This window comes from Oncorhynchus mykiss, chromosome 8 (genome assembly GCF_013265735.2).
Source record: "Oncorhynchus mykiss isolate Arlee chromosome 8, USDA_OmykA_1.1, whole genome shotgun sequence".
Classification (NCBI taxonomy): Eukaryota; Metazoa; Chordata; class Actinopteri; order Salmoniformes; family Salmonidae; genus Oncorhynchus; species Oncorhynchus mykiss.
Window position 1 is genome coordinate 35,322,680 of NC_048572.1, and position 17,660 is coordinate 35,340,339.

General features: G+C 43.2%; 1 protein-coding gene across 3 annotated transcripts; it reads left to right on the forward strand.

Moving 5' to 3' along the window:
* Window positions 1-14,299: 14,299 nt before the first annotated feature.
* Window positions 14,300-17,444, forward strand: LOC110529852 (ADP-ribosylation factor 6). Of its 3 annotated transcripts, XM_021612455.2 has the most exons (3): window positions 14,322-14,557; window positions 14,731-15,407; window positions 15,494-17,444. In XM_021612455.2, the coding sequence occupies exon 3, from the start codon at window positions 15,538-15,540 to the stop codon at window positions 16,063-16,065; it is 528 nt and encodes a 175-aa protein (XP_021468130.1). In that variant the 5' UTR covers window positions 14,322-14,557; window positions 14,731-15,407; window positions 15,494-15,537; the 3' UTR covers window positions 16,066-17,444. The 3 variants fall into 3 exon arrangements, with proteins under 3 accessions (XP_021468131.1, XP_021468129.1, XP_021468130.1); XM_021612456.2 differs by having other exon boundaries at window positions 14,300-14,553; window positions 14,731-17,444; XM_021612454.2 differs by having other exon boundaries at window positions 14,321-14,557; window positions 14,731-17,444.
* The last annotated feature ends 216 nt before the right edge of the window (window positions 17,445-17,660 follow it).

Genomic DNA, 17,660 nt, shown 5'->3' on the forward strand with positions numbered 1-17,660 from the left:
AGATCCACAGATGATGCCATCTCAATCGCACTCCACACTACCCTTTCCCACCTGGACAAAAGGAACACCTATGTGAGAATGCTATTCATTGACTCCAGCTCAGTGTTAAACACCATAGTGCCCACAAAGCTCAACACTAAGCTAAGGACGCTGGGAATAAACACCTCCCTCTGCACCTGGATCATGGACTTCCTGACAGTCCGCCCCCAGGAGGTAAGACTAGGCAACAACACATCTGCTATGCTGATCCTCAACACTGGGGCCCCTCAGGGGTACAGTGCCTTGAGAAAGTATTCGGCCCCCTTGAACTTTGCGACCTTTTGCCACATTTCAGGCTTCAAACATAAAGATATAAAACTATATTTTTTTGTGTAGAATCAACAACAAGTGGGACACAATCCTGAAGTGGAACAACATTTATTGGATATTTCAAACTTTTTTAACAAATCAAAAACTGAAAAATTGGGCGTGCAAAATTATTCAGCCCCCTTAAGTTAATACTTTGTAGCGCCACCTTTTGCTGCGATTACAGCTGTAAGTCGCTTGGGGTATGTCTCTATCAGTTTTGCACATCCTCCTTGCAAAACAGCTCGAGCTTAGTGAGGTTGAATGGAGAGCATTTGTGAACAGCAGTTTTCAGTTCTTTCCACAGATTCTCGATTGGATTCAGGTCTGGACTTTGACTCGGCCATTCTAACACCTGGATATGTTTATTTTTGAACCATTCCATTGTAGATTTTGCTTTATGTTTTGGATCATTGTCTTGTTGGAAGACAAATCTCCGTCCCAGTCTCAGGTCTTTTGCAGACTCCATCAGGTTTTCTTCCAGAATGGTCCTGTATTTGGCTCCATCCATCTTCCCATCAATTTTAACCATCTTCCCTGTCCCAGCTGAAGAAAAGCAGGCCCAAACCATGATGCTGCCACCACCATGTTTGACAGTGGGGATGATGTGATCAGGGTGATGAGCTGTGTTGCTTTTACGCCAAACATAACGTTTTGCATTGTTGCCAAAAAGTTCAATTTGGTTTCATCTGACCAGAGCACCTTCTTCCACATGTTTGGTGTGTCTCCCAGGTGGCTTGTGGCAAACTTTAAACAGCACTTTTTATGGATATCTTTAAGAAATGGCTTTCTTCTTGCCACTCTTCCATAAAGGCCAGATTTGTGCAATATACGACTGATTGTTGTCCTATGGACAGAGTCTCCCACCTCAGCTGTAGATCTCTGCAGTTCATCCAGAGTGATCATGGGCCTCTTGGCTGCATCTCTGATCAGTCTTCTTCTTATATGAGCTGAAAGTTTAGAGGGACGGCCAGGTCTTGGTAGATTTGCAGTGGTCTGATACTCCTTCCATTTCAATATTATCGCTTGCACAGTGCTCCTTGGGATGTTTAAAGCTTGGGAAATCTTTTTGTATCCAAATCCGGCTTTAAACTTCTTCACAACAGTATCTCGGACCTGCCTGGTGTGTTCCTTGTTCTTCATGATGCTCTCTGCGATTTTAACGGACCTCTGAGACTATCACAGTGCAGGTGCATTTATACGGAGACTTGAATACACACAGGTGGATTGTATTTATCATCATTAGTCATTTAGGTCAACATTGGATCATTCAGAAATCCTCACTGAACTTCTGGAGAGAGTTTGCTGCACTGAAAGTAAAGGGGCTGAATAATTTTGCACGCCCAATTTTTCAGTTTTTGATTTGTTAAAAAAGGTTGAAATATCCAATAAATGTCGTTCCACTTCATGATTGTGTCCCACTTGTTGTTGGTTCTTCACAAAAAAATACAGTTTTATATCTTTATGTTTGAAGCCTGAAATGTGGCAAAAGGTCGCAAAGTTCAAGGGGGCCGAATACTTTCGCAAGGCACTGTAGATGCTTAGACCCTTCCTGTACTCCCTGTTCACCCACGACTGCGTGGCCATGCACGACTCAAATCCAATTTTATTTGTCACAGGTGTAGATCTTACAGTGAAATGCTTACTTACAAGCCCTTAACCAATAATGCAGTTTAAGAACAATACCTAAAAAATAAATAAAAGTAACAAATAATTAAAGAGCAGCAGGAAAATAACAATAGCGAGGCTATTTACAGGTGGTACCGGTACAGAGTCAGTGTGCAGGGGTACCGGTTAGTCGAGGTAAATGTGGCAATATGTACATGTGGTTAGAGTTATTAAAGTGACTATGCAAAGATAATAACAGAGTAGCAGCAGTGTAAAAGAGGGGGAACAATGCAAATAGCCCGGGTAGCCATTTGATTAGATGTTCAGAAGTCTTAGCGCTCCGGTACCGCTTGCCGTGCGGTAGCAGAGAGAAAAGTCTATGACTAGGGTGGCTGGAGTCTTTGACAATTTTTAGGGCCTTCCTCTGACACCGCCTGGTATAGAGGTCCTGGATGGCAGGAAGCTTGGCCCCAGTGATGTACTGGGCTGTACGTATTACCTTCTGTAGTGCCTTGCAGTCGGAGGCTGTGCAGTTGCCATACCAGGTAGTGATGCAACCAGTGCATACCATACCATGCTCTAGATGGTGCAGCTGTAGAACCTTTTGACCATCTGAGGATCCATGCCAAATTTTTTCAGTCTCTTGAGGGGGAATAGGTGTTCTAGTGCCCTCTTCACGACTGTTGTGGTGTGTTTTTGGACCATGATAGTTTGATGGTGATGTGGACACCAATGAACTTGAAACTCTCGACCCGCTCCACTACAGCCCCTTCAATGAGAATGGTGGTGTGTTCGGCCCTACTTTTTCTGTAGTCCACGATCAGCTCCTTTTTGTCTTGCTCATATTGAGGGAGACACCTACTCAATCTAGGCTATTTCTTTATTTTTACTATTTTCTACATTGTAGAATAATAGTGAAGGCATCATAACTATGAAATAACACATATGGAATAATGTAGTAACCAAAAAAGTGTAAAACAATTCAAAATGTATTTTACATTTGAGATTCTTCAAAGTAGCCACCCTTTGCCTTGATGAAGACTTTACACACTCTTGGCATTCTCTCAACAAACTTCATGAGGTAGTCACCTGGAATGCATTTCAATTAACAGGTGTGCCTTGTTATTTGTGGAATTTCTTTCCTTCTTAATGTGTTTGAGCCAATCAGTTGTTGTGACAAGGTAGGGTTGGTATACGGAAGATGGTCTTTTACCAAATAGGGCTAAGTCCATATTATGACAAGAACAACTCAAATAAGCAAATAGAAATGACAGTCCATCATTACTTTAAGATATGAAGGTCAGTCAATTTGGAACATTTCAAGAATTTTGAATGTTTCTTCAAGTGCAGTCGCTACACCATTTTTTTTATCGCTTTCAAATAGGCACATTCTTCTCTTCTCCTCTACCCTGCAACTCTTCCCTGGGTCCTTGGTGTAGAAGATATGTATTTTCTGTCAATATGCCTGGTAAAATAATGGTTAATAAACAACTCTAAAGGGGCCCCATAAAATTATATTACGTATTTTCCTGCATTCTGGTTTTTCTCTCCTGGACTTTTTTCACACTAAATATTACAATTATTCATAGAGAAACAACGGAAATTTTAGACCATTTTAGGTCTTTTTTTGGTGTAATTCCCCTTTAATTGTGCATCAGGTTCCTGGTTATAAATAATGTCTATAATCTAACGAGATTGGAATGTGTCATCTAGCGATGTTAGGCCTACTGCTGCAGAACATACCATGGCAGAGTTTGCAAAACAATCGGCACCCAATTGATTCAAATCATGATATGGTTCTGTCAGGCAAGGAATCTTTACTGTTAACGTTCAACTGAGAAGGTTTTTGAGAAAAGTCTTTATCTACCCACAAGACAGTTATCATCATTGGGGCTCCCGAGTGGCGTGGTGGTCTAAGGCACTGCATCTCAGTACAAGAGGCATCACTGCAGTTCCTGGTTCGGATCCAGGATGCATCACATCCGGCTGTGATTGTGAGTCCCATAGGGCGGTGCACAATTGACCCGGGGTCATCGTCCGGGTTTCGCTGTCATTGTAAACAAGAATTGATTATTAACTTACTTGCCTAGTTAAATAAAGGTTAATAAAAAAATGTTTAAAAAAGTGGCTAATTGGCTACATACAGAGTGATAGACAAACGTGCACATCAAAACAAACGGGTAGAAATGAATTGGCAGCGTTACATTTGGCTTTTTAAGGCAATAGTGGCTAACCAGGGGTGGGGTCATGTCAATATGGCTTGATTGTATAGTAGCAGGGAGCTTTATGATGAAAAATGGCAAGCTCCTCATAGGTGGGCTGCAAGCTAATCGTAGCTTGTGATCTATCTGTTGGAGATGCCTGATCTAGACTCTAAAACCTACATGCTTACCCTTTCAAAGTAGGAGGTACATATGCATATAAAGGATGACTGATCATTGGTCAGAATATTCAGATCAGATTGTGACGTCATGATCTGGGCAAAAAACTCCATTCCCACACTTTTTTTTTTTTTTTTACACAAAAAGGGCATCATAATATTCACAACATCATTAAAAAATATGTTTTTAACTTCACTTCCCCTTTATAATAATCCAGAGCATGCAAACAGAATTAGCCTAACCATGTGTATTGGGATTTATAATTAATTACATGGGAGTTTGCACGTAAGCCTTTCACTGTATGCAATTTGTTACGTTAAATTAATGTTTAGGTACACAGCAGGGACAAGTATTTCAGTAATTGTAACATCAAGATTTCTCAAAATCGTCATGGCTATTAACCCAGTAGCCTACTCTGAAATGCATCCACATTTTCTGTCTGTTTGTAGGTAAACTACAAACACAGAGAAAATGTGGATGCATTTCAGAGTTGGAAGCAAACTTCCAAGTCAAAACAGTTCACACATTCTAACGATGTATGCAGAGAGTCGGGAACAAGTTCAGGGCGTGAACACGATTAACAAACAAAACAAGAACCACTAACAACGAACCGGCATGAAACAGAAACAATAACGCCCGGGGAAGGAACCAAATGGAGTGACATAAATAGGGCAGCTAATCAAGGAGGTGATGGAGTCCAGGTGAGTATCAATAAGCGCTGGTGCGCATGACGATGGTGACAGGTGCGCGTAATAATCAGCAGTCTGGTGACCTAGAGGCCAGAGGGAATGTGCGTGACAGTACCCCCTCCCTGACGCACGGCTCCAGCCGCAGGGACGTCCCGGGGATCAGGAACGGATCGGACACCTCTGCCAAAGCGCGGGAACCTGCCGAGCCTACCGAGTCTTGAAAACCTGACGAGCTAGCTGAGGCATCCTCGGTAGAGTCAGCAACAGACGCTTGACCCGCCAACCAAGTCTTGACACCCGATGTACCAGCTGAGGCGTGAAAAGCCTGACGAGCAGGCTGAGGCATCCTCGGTTGCTCCGGCGGCGGAACCCAGACCCAACATCTCCAACACAAAAATACAAAAACACTCCCTGATGCTCCTCTTGGGTGAGGCGTTATCCTGCAACAATGTACACTGAGAGTCGGGAAGCAGGTTCAGGGAGTGAATACATGTAATAAATGAACAAAACAAGAACCACAAACAGGGCAACGACATAAAACCGACACAATAACGCCTAGGGAGGTGTGCGTAATAATCAGCAGTCTGGTGACCTAGGGGCCAGAGAGGGAGTATACGTGACACACATACAGTGCCTTCTGAAAGTATTCAAACCCCTTGAACTTTTCCACATTTTGTTACATTACAGCCTTATTTTCTAAATTCTCAGCAATCTACACACAATACCCCATAATGACAAAGCAAACACTGTTTATTTTATTTTAGCGAATGTATTAAAAATAAAACAAATAACTTATTTACATAAGGCACAGCTCTGGGGAAGGGTACCAAAACATTTCTGCAGCATTGAAGGTCCCAAGAACACAGGGGCCTCCATCATTCTGAAATGGAAGATGTTTGGAACCACCAAAATCTTTCTAGAGCTGGCCGCCCGGCCAAACTAAGCAATCAAGGGAGACGGGCCTTGGTCAGGGAGGTGACTAAGAACCCGATGGTCACTCTGACAGAGCTCTAGAGTTCCTTTTGTGGAGATGGGAGAAACTTCCAGAAGGACAACCATCTCTGCAGCACTCCACCAATCAGGCCTTTGTGGTAGAGGGGCCAGACGGAAGCCACTCCTCAGTAAAAGGAGGCTGCACATGACAGCCCGCTTTGAGTTTGTCAAAAGGCACCTAAAGACTCTCAGACTATGAAACAAGATTCTTTGGCCTGAATGCCAACCGTCACGTCTGGAGGAAACCTGGCACCATCCCTACAGTGAAGCATGGTGGTGGCATGCATCATGCTGTGGGGATGTTTTTCAGGGGCTGGGCGACTAGTCAGGATCGAGGAAAAGATAAACGGAGCAAAATACAGAGCGATCTTGATGAAAACCTGCTCCAGAACAATCAGGACCTCAGACTGGAGTAAGGGTTCACCTTCCAACAGGACAATGACCCTAAGCACACAGCCAAGACAACACAGGAGTGGCTTCGGGACAAGTCTCTGAATGTCCTTGAGTGATCCAGCCAGAGCCCGGACTTGAACCTGATCTAACATCTCTGGAGATACAGTGCCTTGCGAAAGTATTCGGCCCCCTTGAACTTTGTGACCTTTTGCCACATTTCAGGCTTCAAACATAAAGATATAAAACTGTATTTTTTTGTGAAGAATCAACAACAAGTGGGACACAATCATGAAGTGGAACGACATTTATTGGATATTTCAAACTTTTTTAACAAATCAAAAACTGAAAAATTGGGCGTGCAAAATTATTCAGCCCCCTTAAGTTAATACTTTGTAGTGCCACCTTTTGCTGCGATTACAGCTGTAAGTCGCTTGGGGTATGTCTCTATCAGTTTTGCACATCGAGAGACTGAATTTTTTTCCCATTCCTCCTTGCAAAACAGCTCGAGCTCAGTGAGGTTGGATGGAGAGCATTTGTGAGCAGTTTTCAGTTCTTTCCACAGATTCTCGATTGGATTCAGGTCTGGACTTTGACTTGGCCATTCTAACACCTGGATATGTTTATTTTTGAACCATTCCATTGTAGATTTTGCTTTATGTTTTGGATCATTGTCTTGTTGGAAGACAAATCTCCGTCCCAGTCTCAGGTCTTTTGCAGACTCCATCAGGTTTTCTTCCAGAATGGTCCTGTATTTGGCTCCATCCATCTTCCCATCAATTTTAACCATCTTCCCTGTGCCTGCTGAAGAAAAGCAGGCCCAAACCATGATGCTGCCACCACCATGTTTGACAGTGGGGATGGTGTGTTCAGCTGTGTTGCTTTTACGCCAAACATAACGTTTTGCATTGTTGCCAAAAAGTTCCATTTTGGTTTCATCTGACCAGAGCACCTTCTTCCACATGTTTGGTGTGTCTCCCAGGTGGCTTGTGGCAAACTTTAAACAACACTTTTTATGGATATCTTTAAGAAATGGCTTTCTTCTTGTCACTCTTCCATAAAGGCCAGATTTGTGCAATATACGACTGATTGTTGTCCTATGGACAGAGTCTCCCACCTCAGCTGTAGATCTCTGCAGTTCATCCAGAGTGATCATGAGCCTCTTGGCTGCATCTCTGATCAGTCTTCTCCTTGTATGAGCTGAAAGTTTAGAAGGACGGCCAGGTCTTGGTAGATTTGCAGTGGTCTGATACTCCTTCCATTTCAATATTATCGCTTGCACAGTGCTCCTTGGGATGTTTAAAGCTTGGGAAATCTTTTTGTATCCAAATCCGGCTTTAAACCTCTTCACAACAGTATCTCGGACCTGCCTGGTGTGTTCCTTGTTCTTCATGATGCTCTCTGCGCTTTTAACGGACCTCTGAGACTATCACAGTGCAGGTGCATTTATACGGAGACTTGATTACACACAGGTGGATTGTATTTGTCATCATTAGTCATTGAGGTCAACATTGGATCATTCAGAGATCCTCACTGAACTTCTGGAAAGAGTTTGCTGCACTGAAAGTAAAGGGGCTGAATAATTTTGCACGCCCAATTTTTCAGTTTTTGATTTGTTAAAAAGGTTTGAAATATCCAATAAATGTCGTTCCACTTCATGATTGTGTCCCACTTGTTGTTGATTCTTCACAAAAAAATACAGTTTTATATCTTTATGTTTGAAGCCTGAAATGTGGCAAAAGGTCGCAAAGTTCAAGGGGGCCGAATACTTTCGCAAGGCACTGTACCTGAAAGTAACTGTGCAGCAATGCTCCCTATCCAACCTGACAGAGTTTGAGAGCATCTGCAGAGAAGAAGAATGGGAGAAACTGTGTGCCAAACTTGTTGCGTCATACCCAAGAAGACTGCCAGCGAATACCACATCAAAAGGTGATTCAACAAAGTACTGAGTATATTTCCATTTCTTATTTGTAATAAATTTGCAAAGATTTTTAAAAATGGCCTCCTGAGTGGCGCGGTGGTCTAAGGCACTGCATCACAGTGCCAACTGTGCCACTACAGATTCTGGGTTTGAGTCCAGACCGGGAGACCCATGGAGCGGCGCACAATTGGCCCAGCGTCGTCCGGGTTAGGGGAGGGTTTGGCCGGCAGGGATATCCTTGTCCCATCGCGCAATAGCGACTCCTGTGGCGGGCCAGGCACAGTGCACGCTGACACGGTCGCCAGGTGTACGGTGTTTCCTCCGACACTGGTGTGGCTGCCTTCCGGGTGATGTGGGCATTGTGTCAAGAAGCAGTGCGGCTTGGTTGTGTTGTGTTTAGGAGGACGCACGGCTCTCGACCTTCGCCTCTCCCGAATTCGTACGGGAGTTGCAACGATGAGGCAAGACTAACTACCAATTGGATACCACGAAATTAGGGATTATTTTATTTTATAAAACTTTTTTCTAAAAACCTTTCATTATGCCGTATTTTGTGTAGATTGAGGGGGAAAGAAACAATTAAATCAATTTTAGAATAAGTCTAACGTAACTAAATATGGTTGACTTTCCAAAGGAACTGTATGTTGTGACAAAATTGACCTTTTTTGTTAGTTTTGGTGTTCGGGTGTTTGTTTTTTGGCTGGTGGTGCGCACAAAAAATATTCAGACAATTTCTGTAGTATACGCCTTTTCGTCAGAGATTGGTCAACAGTATTACAAGTAGGAGTGGGCTATGGACTGGATTCTTCAATTAAGTGTTTGTCATTCATCGAGATTACAAATTTTCATATAGTTTTTCACTTGGGAAATACTGTACCAAACATCTTGGATATAAAATTGCAAACATTTTGGAAAGAACTTTCAAGTTACAATGTCTTGAGCTGCAAAAACATTTTGGGCGACCTGACCAACTTCACATGGAAATGCGTTATCTGTCATTCTCATTGAAAGTGAGTCTAAGAAGTAGTAGATCTGTTTTATTTCTATGCTTCCCGTTCTTAAGTTTAGTTTCTGCATCTTTTACTTTCGGTTTTGTACACCAGTTTGCAAAAGCTAAAAATACAATATTTTTGGGGTTGTGGAAAATACACTGCTCAAAAAAAAAAAAGGGAACACTAAAATAACAGATCCTAGATCTGAATGAATGAAATATTATTATTAAATACTTTTTTCTTTACATAGTTGAATGTGCTGACAACAAAATCACACAAAAATGATCAATGGAAATCAAATTTATCAACCCATGGAGGTCTGGATTTGGAGTCACACTCAAAATTAAAGTGGAAAACCACACTACAGGCTGATCCAACTTTGATGTAATGTCCTTAAAACATGTTGAAATGAGGCTCAGTAGTGTGTGTGGCCTCCATGTGCCTGTATGACCTCCCTACAACGCCTGGGCATGCTCCTGATGAGGTGACGGACGGTCTCCTGAGGGATCTCCTCCCAGACCTGGACTAAAGCATCCACCAACTCCTGGACAGTCTGTGGTGCAACGTGGCGTTGGTGGATGGAGCGAGACATGATGTCCCAGATGTACTCAATTGGATTCAGGTCTGGGGAACGGGCGGGCCAGTCCATAGCATCAATGCCTTCCTCTTGCAGGAACTGCTGACACACTCCAGCCACATGAGGTCTAGCATTGTCTTGCATTAGGAAGAACCCAGGGCCAACCGCACCAGCATTTGGTCTCACACGGGGTCTGAGGATCTCATCTCGGTACCTAATGGCAGTCAGGTTACCTCTGGCGAGCACATGGAGGGCTGTGCGGCCCCCCAAAGAAATGCCACCCCACACCATGACTGACCCACCGACAAACCGGTCATGCTGGAGGATGTTGCAGGCAGCAGAACGTTCTCCACGGCGTCTCCAGACTGTCACATGTGCTCAGTGTGAACCTGCATTCATCTGTGAAGAGCACAGGGCGCCAGTGGCGAATTTGCCAATCTTGGTGTTCTCTGGCAAATGCCAAACGTCCTGCACGGTGTTGGGCTGTAAGCACAACCCCCACCTGTGGACGTCGGGCCCTCATACCACCCTCATGGAGTCTGTTTCTGACCGTTTGAGCAGACACATGCACATTTGTGGCCTGCTGGAGGTCATTTTGCAGGGCTCTGGCAGTGCTCCTCCTGCTCCTCCTTGCACAAAGGCGGAGGTAGCGGTCCTGCTGCTGGGTTGTTGGCCTCCTCCACGTCTCCTGATGTACTGGCCTGTCTCCTGGTAGCACCTCCATGCTCTGGACACTACGCTGACAGATGTGCATTGATGTGCCATCCTGGATGAGCTGCACTACCTGAGCCACTTGTGTGGGATGTAGACTCTGTCTCATGCTACCACTAGAGTGAAAGCACCGCCAGCATTCAAAAGTGACCAAAACATCAGCCAGGAAACATAGGTACTGAGAAATGGTCTGTGGTTATCACCTGCAGAACCACTCCTTTATTGGGGGTGTCTTGCTAATTGCCTATAATTTCCATCTGTTGTCTATTCCATTTGCACAACAGCATGTGAAATTAGTCAGTCAGTGTTGCTTCCTAAGTGGACAGTTTGATTTCACAGAAGTGTGATTGACTTGGAGTTACATTGTGTTGTTTAAGTGTTCCCTTAATTTTTTTGAGCAGTGTATATTTCACAGCAGTTTTGTCACCAACTGAAATTAAGCAAACTATTTTTTGCAACCAGGAAATGGTGGAATGACTTTGCATAGCTCATCTTTTAATTCTGACTAATTTGAGTAAGTGTCACTAGCTATGTTGTTGCTACAGTGTCTCAAGAGGGACAAATAGTAATATTGCTGCTTCCCCCCTCATTCTTCAAGCGAAGGTGTTTTTAAGGGAGTATGTAAGTTCGCGTAGAAGCAAACTGAACCTTGTAAGGATGTGTGCTGAGAATCGGGAAGCGAGTCAGTGATTTATCAATAAGCGAAACATAATATAAAACACCAACAACGCACAGACATGCAACCGAAACAATGTTGACTGGGGAAGGAACCAAAGAGTGACACATATATAGGGCATGTAATCAAGGAGGTGATGGAGTCCAGGTGAGTGTCATTATGCGCATAACCATGGTGTGCGCCATTTGGAGCAGCCTGGTGACCTAGAGGCCGAAGGAGCACACGTGACAAATCTAGTCAAATTGACTTGTTGTAGATTAAAGGCTGTGTGTGATGACAAATTACTTTTTGCGGTTAAATTCCCATGTACCAAATAAAAAAATAGATGTTAAATGTGTTTCCATCGCATTTAACTCTACTGATGGTTCTCACAAAATGTAGTATTGGCACTTGTGCTCTAGCCAACAGCTTTTCAGAAATAGTGCTGGTGAGAATATTATGAATAAAAGAGCAATATTTTAATGCTACCAGAATAAGACCCTCAATATTTATTGGAAAGGAGCATAAAGCTCATCACCTTGCACTTTCACCAACCTGTTAAGTTCATGTCACGTGTGCTCCCTCTCCGGCCTCTAGGTCACCAGGCAGCGCCTCATGACACTCACCTGGACTCCATCACCTCCTTGATTACTTTCCCTATATTTGTCACTCCCCTTGGTTCTTTCCTCAGGTGTTATTGACTCTGTTTTCATGTCAGTGTGTTTGTGGTTCTTGTTTTATGTACCATTTATTTACTAACCATTCACTCCCTGTACTTGCTTCCCGACTCTCAGCGTACATCGTTACAGTTCATCATAACTTATTTCACCTGTAGCCTAATAAACTGCATGGTTTCCCGAGTCATAGGAAGAGGAACACACACCATATAAATGTACAGTACCAGTTGTTACTTTCCCCAGTTTCTGTGTTGTGGGTTTGTATGTGTGTGTATTTCAGAAAATGGCTTCCTGGATCCCTAAAGCAGCTGATTGGTCAGCCCCATCGCTGATTGGAGCTCTGACCCCTCCCTCTCGTCAGAGATACAGCTGTCTCTTCAATTACTAACTCCTTCTCCAGCTTGATAAAAGCCAGTGTTGCTTTGTCTTGGAAGAGAGCTTATTTTTATGTCTTGTGTTGGCGGGCAGTAAAAGTGGTTTAATATCTTTTTGTAGCCGCTCCTTCAGAGGTATGTGTATGCGAATAGAACTTAGTGTTTTTGGTTAATGACGTTTTTCACTTAAAGTTTTGGTAATCATTCTGTTTCATTTGTTCCCGGGGGGGAAGGGAAACGCACCTTGGGAGTGTTGAGGCAAGAGGCCTGCGGGCCTACATAACCAGTAGTATTTAATCTGTCTCTGCACACTAGGTAAGACCTGGGCAGACCACCGAACTTTGGTTAGGGCACCAGGTGGTGCTAAAGGTTGGCTAAGAAGTGTGAAGGTAGGAGAGGGGGTGCTAACTTTTCTTTGCTTTGGTTCTGTCCAGCCCCTTTTCCCCACTTTACTGTGTTTAAGAATAATACATTCCCTGTAAACTGTATTTTTCTCTGCTTCTGTCGTCCTTCCCCGCATCTACGATCACATACTTATTCACTCCACGGGGAGTTGAGATGTAGCAGGGTGTTGCGTTCCCTCCAAGAGGCCTACGTAACACAGTCAAAAGTTTGGACACACCTATTCATTCAAGGGTTTAATTTATTTTTACAAATCAAAATATATTTTAGATTCTTCAAAGTAGCCACCCTTTGCCTTGACAGCTCCGCACACTCATGGCATTCTCTCAACCAGCTTCACCTGGAATGCTTTTCCAACAGTCTTGAATACCTTCCCACATATGCTGAGCACTTGTTGGCTGCTTTCCCTTCACTCTGCTGTCCAACTCATTCCAAACCTTCTCGATTGGGTTGAGGTCAGGTATTTTGATTCAGCATTCCATCACTCTCCTTCTTGGTCAAATAGCCCTTACACAGCCTGGAGGTGTGTTGGGTCATTGCCCTGTTGAAAAGCTCCTTATAGTCCCACTAAGCGCAAAACAGATAGGATTGCGTATCGTTGCGGAATGCTGTGGAAGCCATGCTGGTTAAGTGTGCCTTGAATTTTAAATCACTGACGGTGAGTTTGACCACGAAGTCCTCATGAGAGCCAGTTTCATCATAGGGCTTAATGGCTTTTGCGACTGCACTTAAACTTTTGACGGTCATGAAATTTTCCAAATTGACTGACCATGTTTTTAAAGTAATGATGGACGGTCATTTCTCTTTGCTTAATGGAGATGTTCTTTCCATTTTACCACAGAAGGCTATCTTCTGTGTACAACCCCTACCTTGTCACAACACTACTGATTGGCTCACTCATTTAACTAAAGAAATTCCACAAATTAAGGCACACCTATTAATTGTAATGCATTCCAGGTGACTACCTCATGAAGCTGGTTGAGAGAATGCCAAGAGTGTGCAAAGCTGTCATTAAGGCAAAGGGTGGCTGCTTTGCACAATCTCAAATATAAAATATATTTTTGTTTAACACTTTGGTTACATGACTCCATATGTGTTACTTCATAGTTTTGATGTATTCACTACTATTCTACAATGTAGAAAATAAATAACCCTTGAATGAGCAGGTGTGTTCAAACTTTTGACTGGTGCTGTATATCTCATGACTAAGTTTCTGCCACCATTTCTCGCATCATTAATTTTAACACAAAGATCCTTGTCAAACGAACAAATGATCTGTCTGCAATCTGCATGAACTACCAAACCTATCGTTTTCCATCACTGCTGTAGTGATTTTTTTTGTGTGTGTGTCTGACTTTACTCGGTTAAAGACTGGATGGAAACGTAGTTAGCTGACATTGATTCTCTAAATTTGGGCATTGCAACAAATCTTGCATTACTTGTGTCATTATTTAGACTCGCAGTCTAGTGAACAACAATGACGTCATAACGAGGCGCATTATCACGGAACATGACGTAGACAAAAGGGAGATCAGATTGGTTTCTAGATTTGTAAACACAGAACCAGATAATCACAACACAAACTTAAACCGTACTGTTTTCGTAATAATACCCAACAACTGGCGTCCATTTCAACTATCATACGATCGTTTTGCTGTTGAAGTCTCTCGGTGTGCGCATGCCAAATGGCGTAGTGCATGAGCAATCGAGAGGAAGTGGCGGGTGATCTGGGTCCGCACCTTTTCCGGTAACAGCACCGCCACCGCTTTGACTGAACGACTGTAAGAGAGAGGCAAGAGCGGGGAGAATCAACCTGGGGACCGGGGGTTGCCGCAGTTGTAGGTAAGCTACCTATCACATTTTCCAACGCGACGCCTTTTGTGTAATCGTTTTAAATGATATTGCGCGCTATTTTCAGGCTGGAACAGTGCACTTTTGACATAAGGGTAGCCGATTAAAGTTGTGCTCTGTCTGTCTGACACCCCTCCCTTTTCTGAATTGCTCTTGTGTTACAGGGAGAGAGAGAAGAGAGAGGAAGAACGGAAAGTCGGATGAATCAATTACCTTTTGAGCATTCTAGACCTGGTTGTCCCGGCGAAGATACGACTGTGGGTGATCTTATTTGTCTCCGGTACAATGAACTCCCGAATAGAATCGTTATTTTGAATCCGCCGATTGGAATAAGAGCAAGGGGACAGCCGGCAGACAAGGAGGAAGTCGGAACTACTACGGGCTTTTGAGAGGGCCTACTTTCTTAAACGCAACTATTAGGCTATATTTTTGGTATTTCTTTCTACATTATTGAAAACACCAAGGTATGCACCGGGACCTGAAATTTAGATTCAAATGATATCGGGTTGCTAGGCCAATCGTTTGAATCAAAAGGACTGAATTATAGTGTTGTGGATTATGAAAATATTTCCCCACCCTCTCCCGGCACCTAGACGTCAAATTCTCAACCACTTCAATTTCCCTTTGCACACCTCTCATAGTTCCTAGTTATTTTCCGACAGCTGTTAAGGTAACGGAATATTTGTATCTTTCAGTGAATAATTGTCCATTGCTTGCCCGCCATTCTAGACACAAGAGTATCTGGAACAGTCGTTTGTAACTGCCACCGTCTTTTTAAAAAAAAGTATACTTGTGTCAACCTACCGCTGATAGACTGTCACGTGGACGTCTGCTGTCAGGCAACCTGCTACCGCAATAGAAACGAAACCTGTAACTTTAAAAAAAAAATCAATTTCTGCTCTCTTGAAATCATAGGGAAGCAATTTAGATTTTTTTTCTAAGGAAGTGGATGTTCATGCACAGCCTACAATATGGGGAAAATGCTCTCAAAGATCTTTGGCAACAAGGAGATGAGGATATTGATGCTTGGACTTGATGCTGCTGGCAAGACCACCATCCTCTACAAGCTGAAGCTGGGCCAGTCTGTCACCACCATTCCCACTGTTGGCTTCAACGTTGAGACGGTAACCTACAAAAACGTGAAGTTCAACGTGTGGGACGTCGGGGGCCAGGACAAGATCCGGCCGCTGTGGAGGCACTACTACACCGGCACCCAGGGTCTCATCTTCGTGGTGGACTGTGCCGACAGGGACCGGATAGACGAGGCCCGCCAGGAGCTCCACCGGATCATCAACGACCGGGAGATGCGAGACGCCATCATCCTGATCTTCGCCAATAAGCAGGACCTGCCCGACGCCATGAAGCCCCACGAGATCCAGGAGAAGCTGGGCCTGACCCGAATCAGGGATAGGAATTGGTACGTTCAGCCATCGTGTGCTACCACCGGTGATGGACTATACGAGGGTCTGACCTGGCTCACCTCCAATTACAAGTCTTAATGTTCATCACTTCTATGTTCAGCCTGGACTGTTTAGTTACAACAAGCAAAAAAGAAGTGAAATGAACAAGAGATGGGAAAAAAATTACAAGCTGAGGCAATTAATGAATAATATGACTTCTCAGATGATTAAATGAAAAGTTTGATTCTACTTTTTTTCTTTTGATAATGACTTCCCTATAACCCACATTTTCTTTATAAACAAAAATACTATTGTTTTGGCTGGCTTTTCTTTCATACCTTTTCCCGCCTTGGCTCTGTAATATACTTCGCTCAAGTTCTTGTCACTCAATACTTTACTTTCAGAAGCTTTGAAAGATGTGTATTCAACAACAATCTATTGTATGATGTTTTGGGGGATGGCAGGGATTCTATAGATACATTAGACAGCCTTTTCATACAGTATTCTCATGTCCCAACTTCCACCCAAAAGATGGGAAATGCCCCTTTTTGAGGATGTTACCCATTCATATCTGTGCTGGAAACAAAGGGGCAGCATCAGCATATCAGTTCAACTGCCACCATGTTTTTTTTTTTTAAGAATTAAGATGGTGTATTATGGACATGTAAGGACCTAATGAAGAAGTACTTTTTTCACTGTTGATTGATTGTAAAAAATATCAAAAAAATATCCCAAAAATTGCTGAGATTGAAGAAAATGTGTTTCTACGTAACTCCTTAAACAGTGATTCCATCCATGATGTCTGCTAGGGAAGTTTTCTAAAAAGACACTATATGGATGCTGGGATATATGGAAACTGACATGGATGGATATTGTTGTATTTTTGTTCTGTTTTCGGATCAGAATCTTTTACCACTGATCTCGTTTTGCCTCTTCTTCCAAGCGCTTCCATTTGCAGTTCTGGCTGGCTTTTGCGAAGCCCTGAGTTTATAGGTGCACCAACAGACTGACAGCATGGCGGAAAGCACACTCATAGCTGAGTCTGCACTGTAGGTGGGGGGGACTACCCTATCCATGAGAGGATGGGAAGACACATACTATAGGCCCCTTGACTAAAAGTGCACTCTTGAATGACTCTTGGACCCCAGTAAGTTTACTTTTCAACCCCCCCCCCCCACCACCACCATACCACTTCAATGGTGCTCTGCTCTCCAGTAACTGGGGCCTTTGCGCTGCTCATTCACATCAGCTGTACAGCTCGTTTCAGGCAAGACTGTACTTTCTGGTCAGTATAGATAAATGCTTTGTTTTATTTTTTTTGTTCAATTTGCTATGCTGACTAAATAATAAAGATATCCAGATCAACATGGAAGTGGAGCTTTTTCAATATGATGCCTGCAACACAAGTTGGTTAACATGTACATGCTTAAACTATTTGAATGTCACGAAAGAGGAAGTAAAATTTGGCTGTTAAAAAAATTGTTGTGTGAACTGTGAAGTCTGTTTGGTGTGTTTCCGTTGTGCTCTTTCATGGCATGAGTCACAGGCTTTGAATAAGTGATGAGATCTCTGGTTTCGGGTTGTGATTGTCAGGTAGCTTAGACCTTACTTTCAAGGCCTCTATGTATCCCATAGTCCATTAGAATACTGTAGTAGGAGTCTCTGGTGTATTTAACCCAAAGTGCTTTTTGACA

Excerpts from the sequence above, each read along its gene's own strand:
- LOC110529852 (XM_021612456.2), top strand. The coding sequence starts at position 15,538 with ATGGGGAAAATGCTCTCAAAGATCTTTGGCAACAAGGAGATGAGGATA.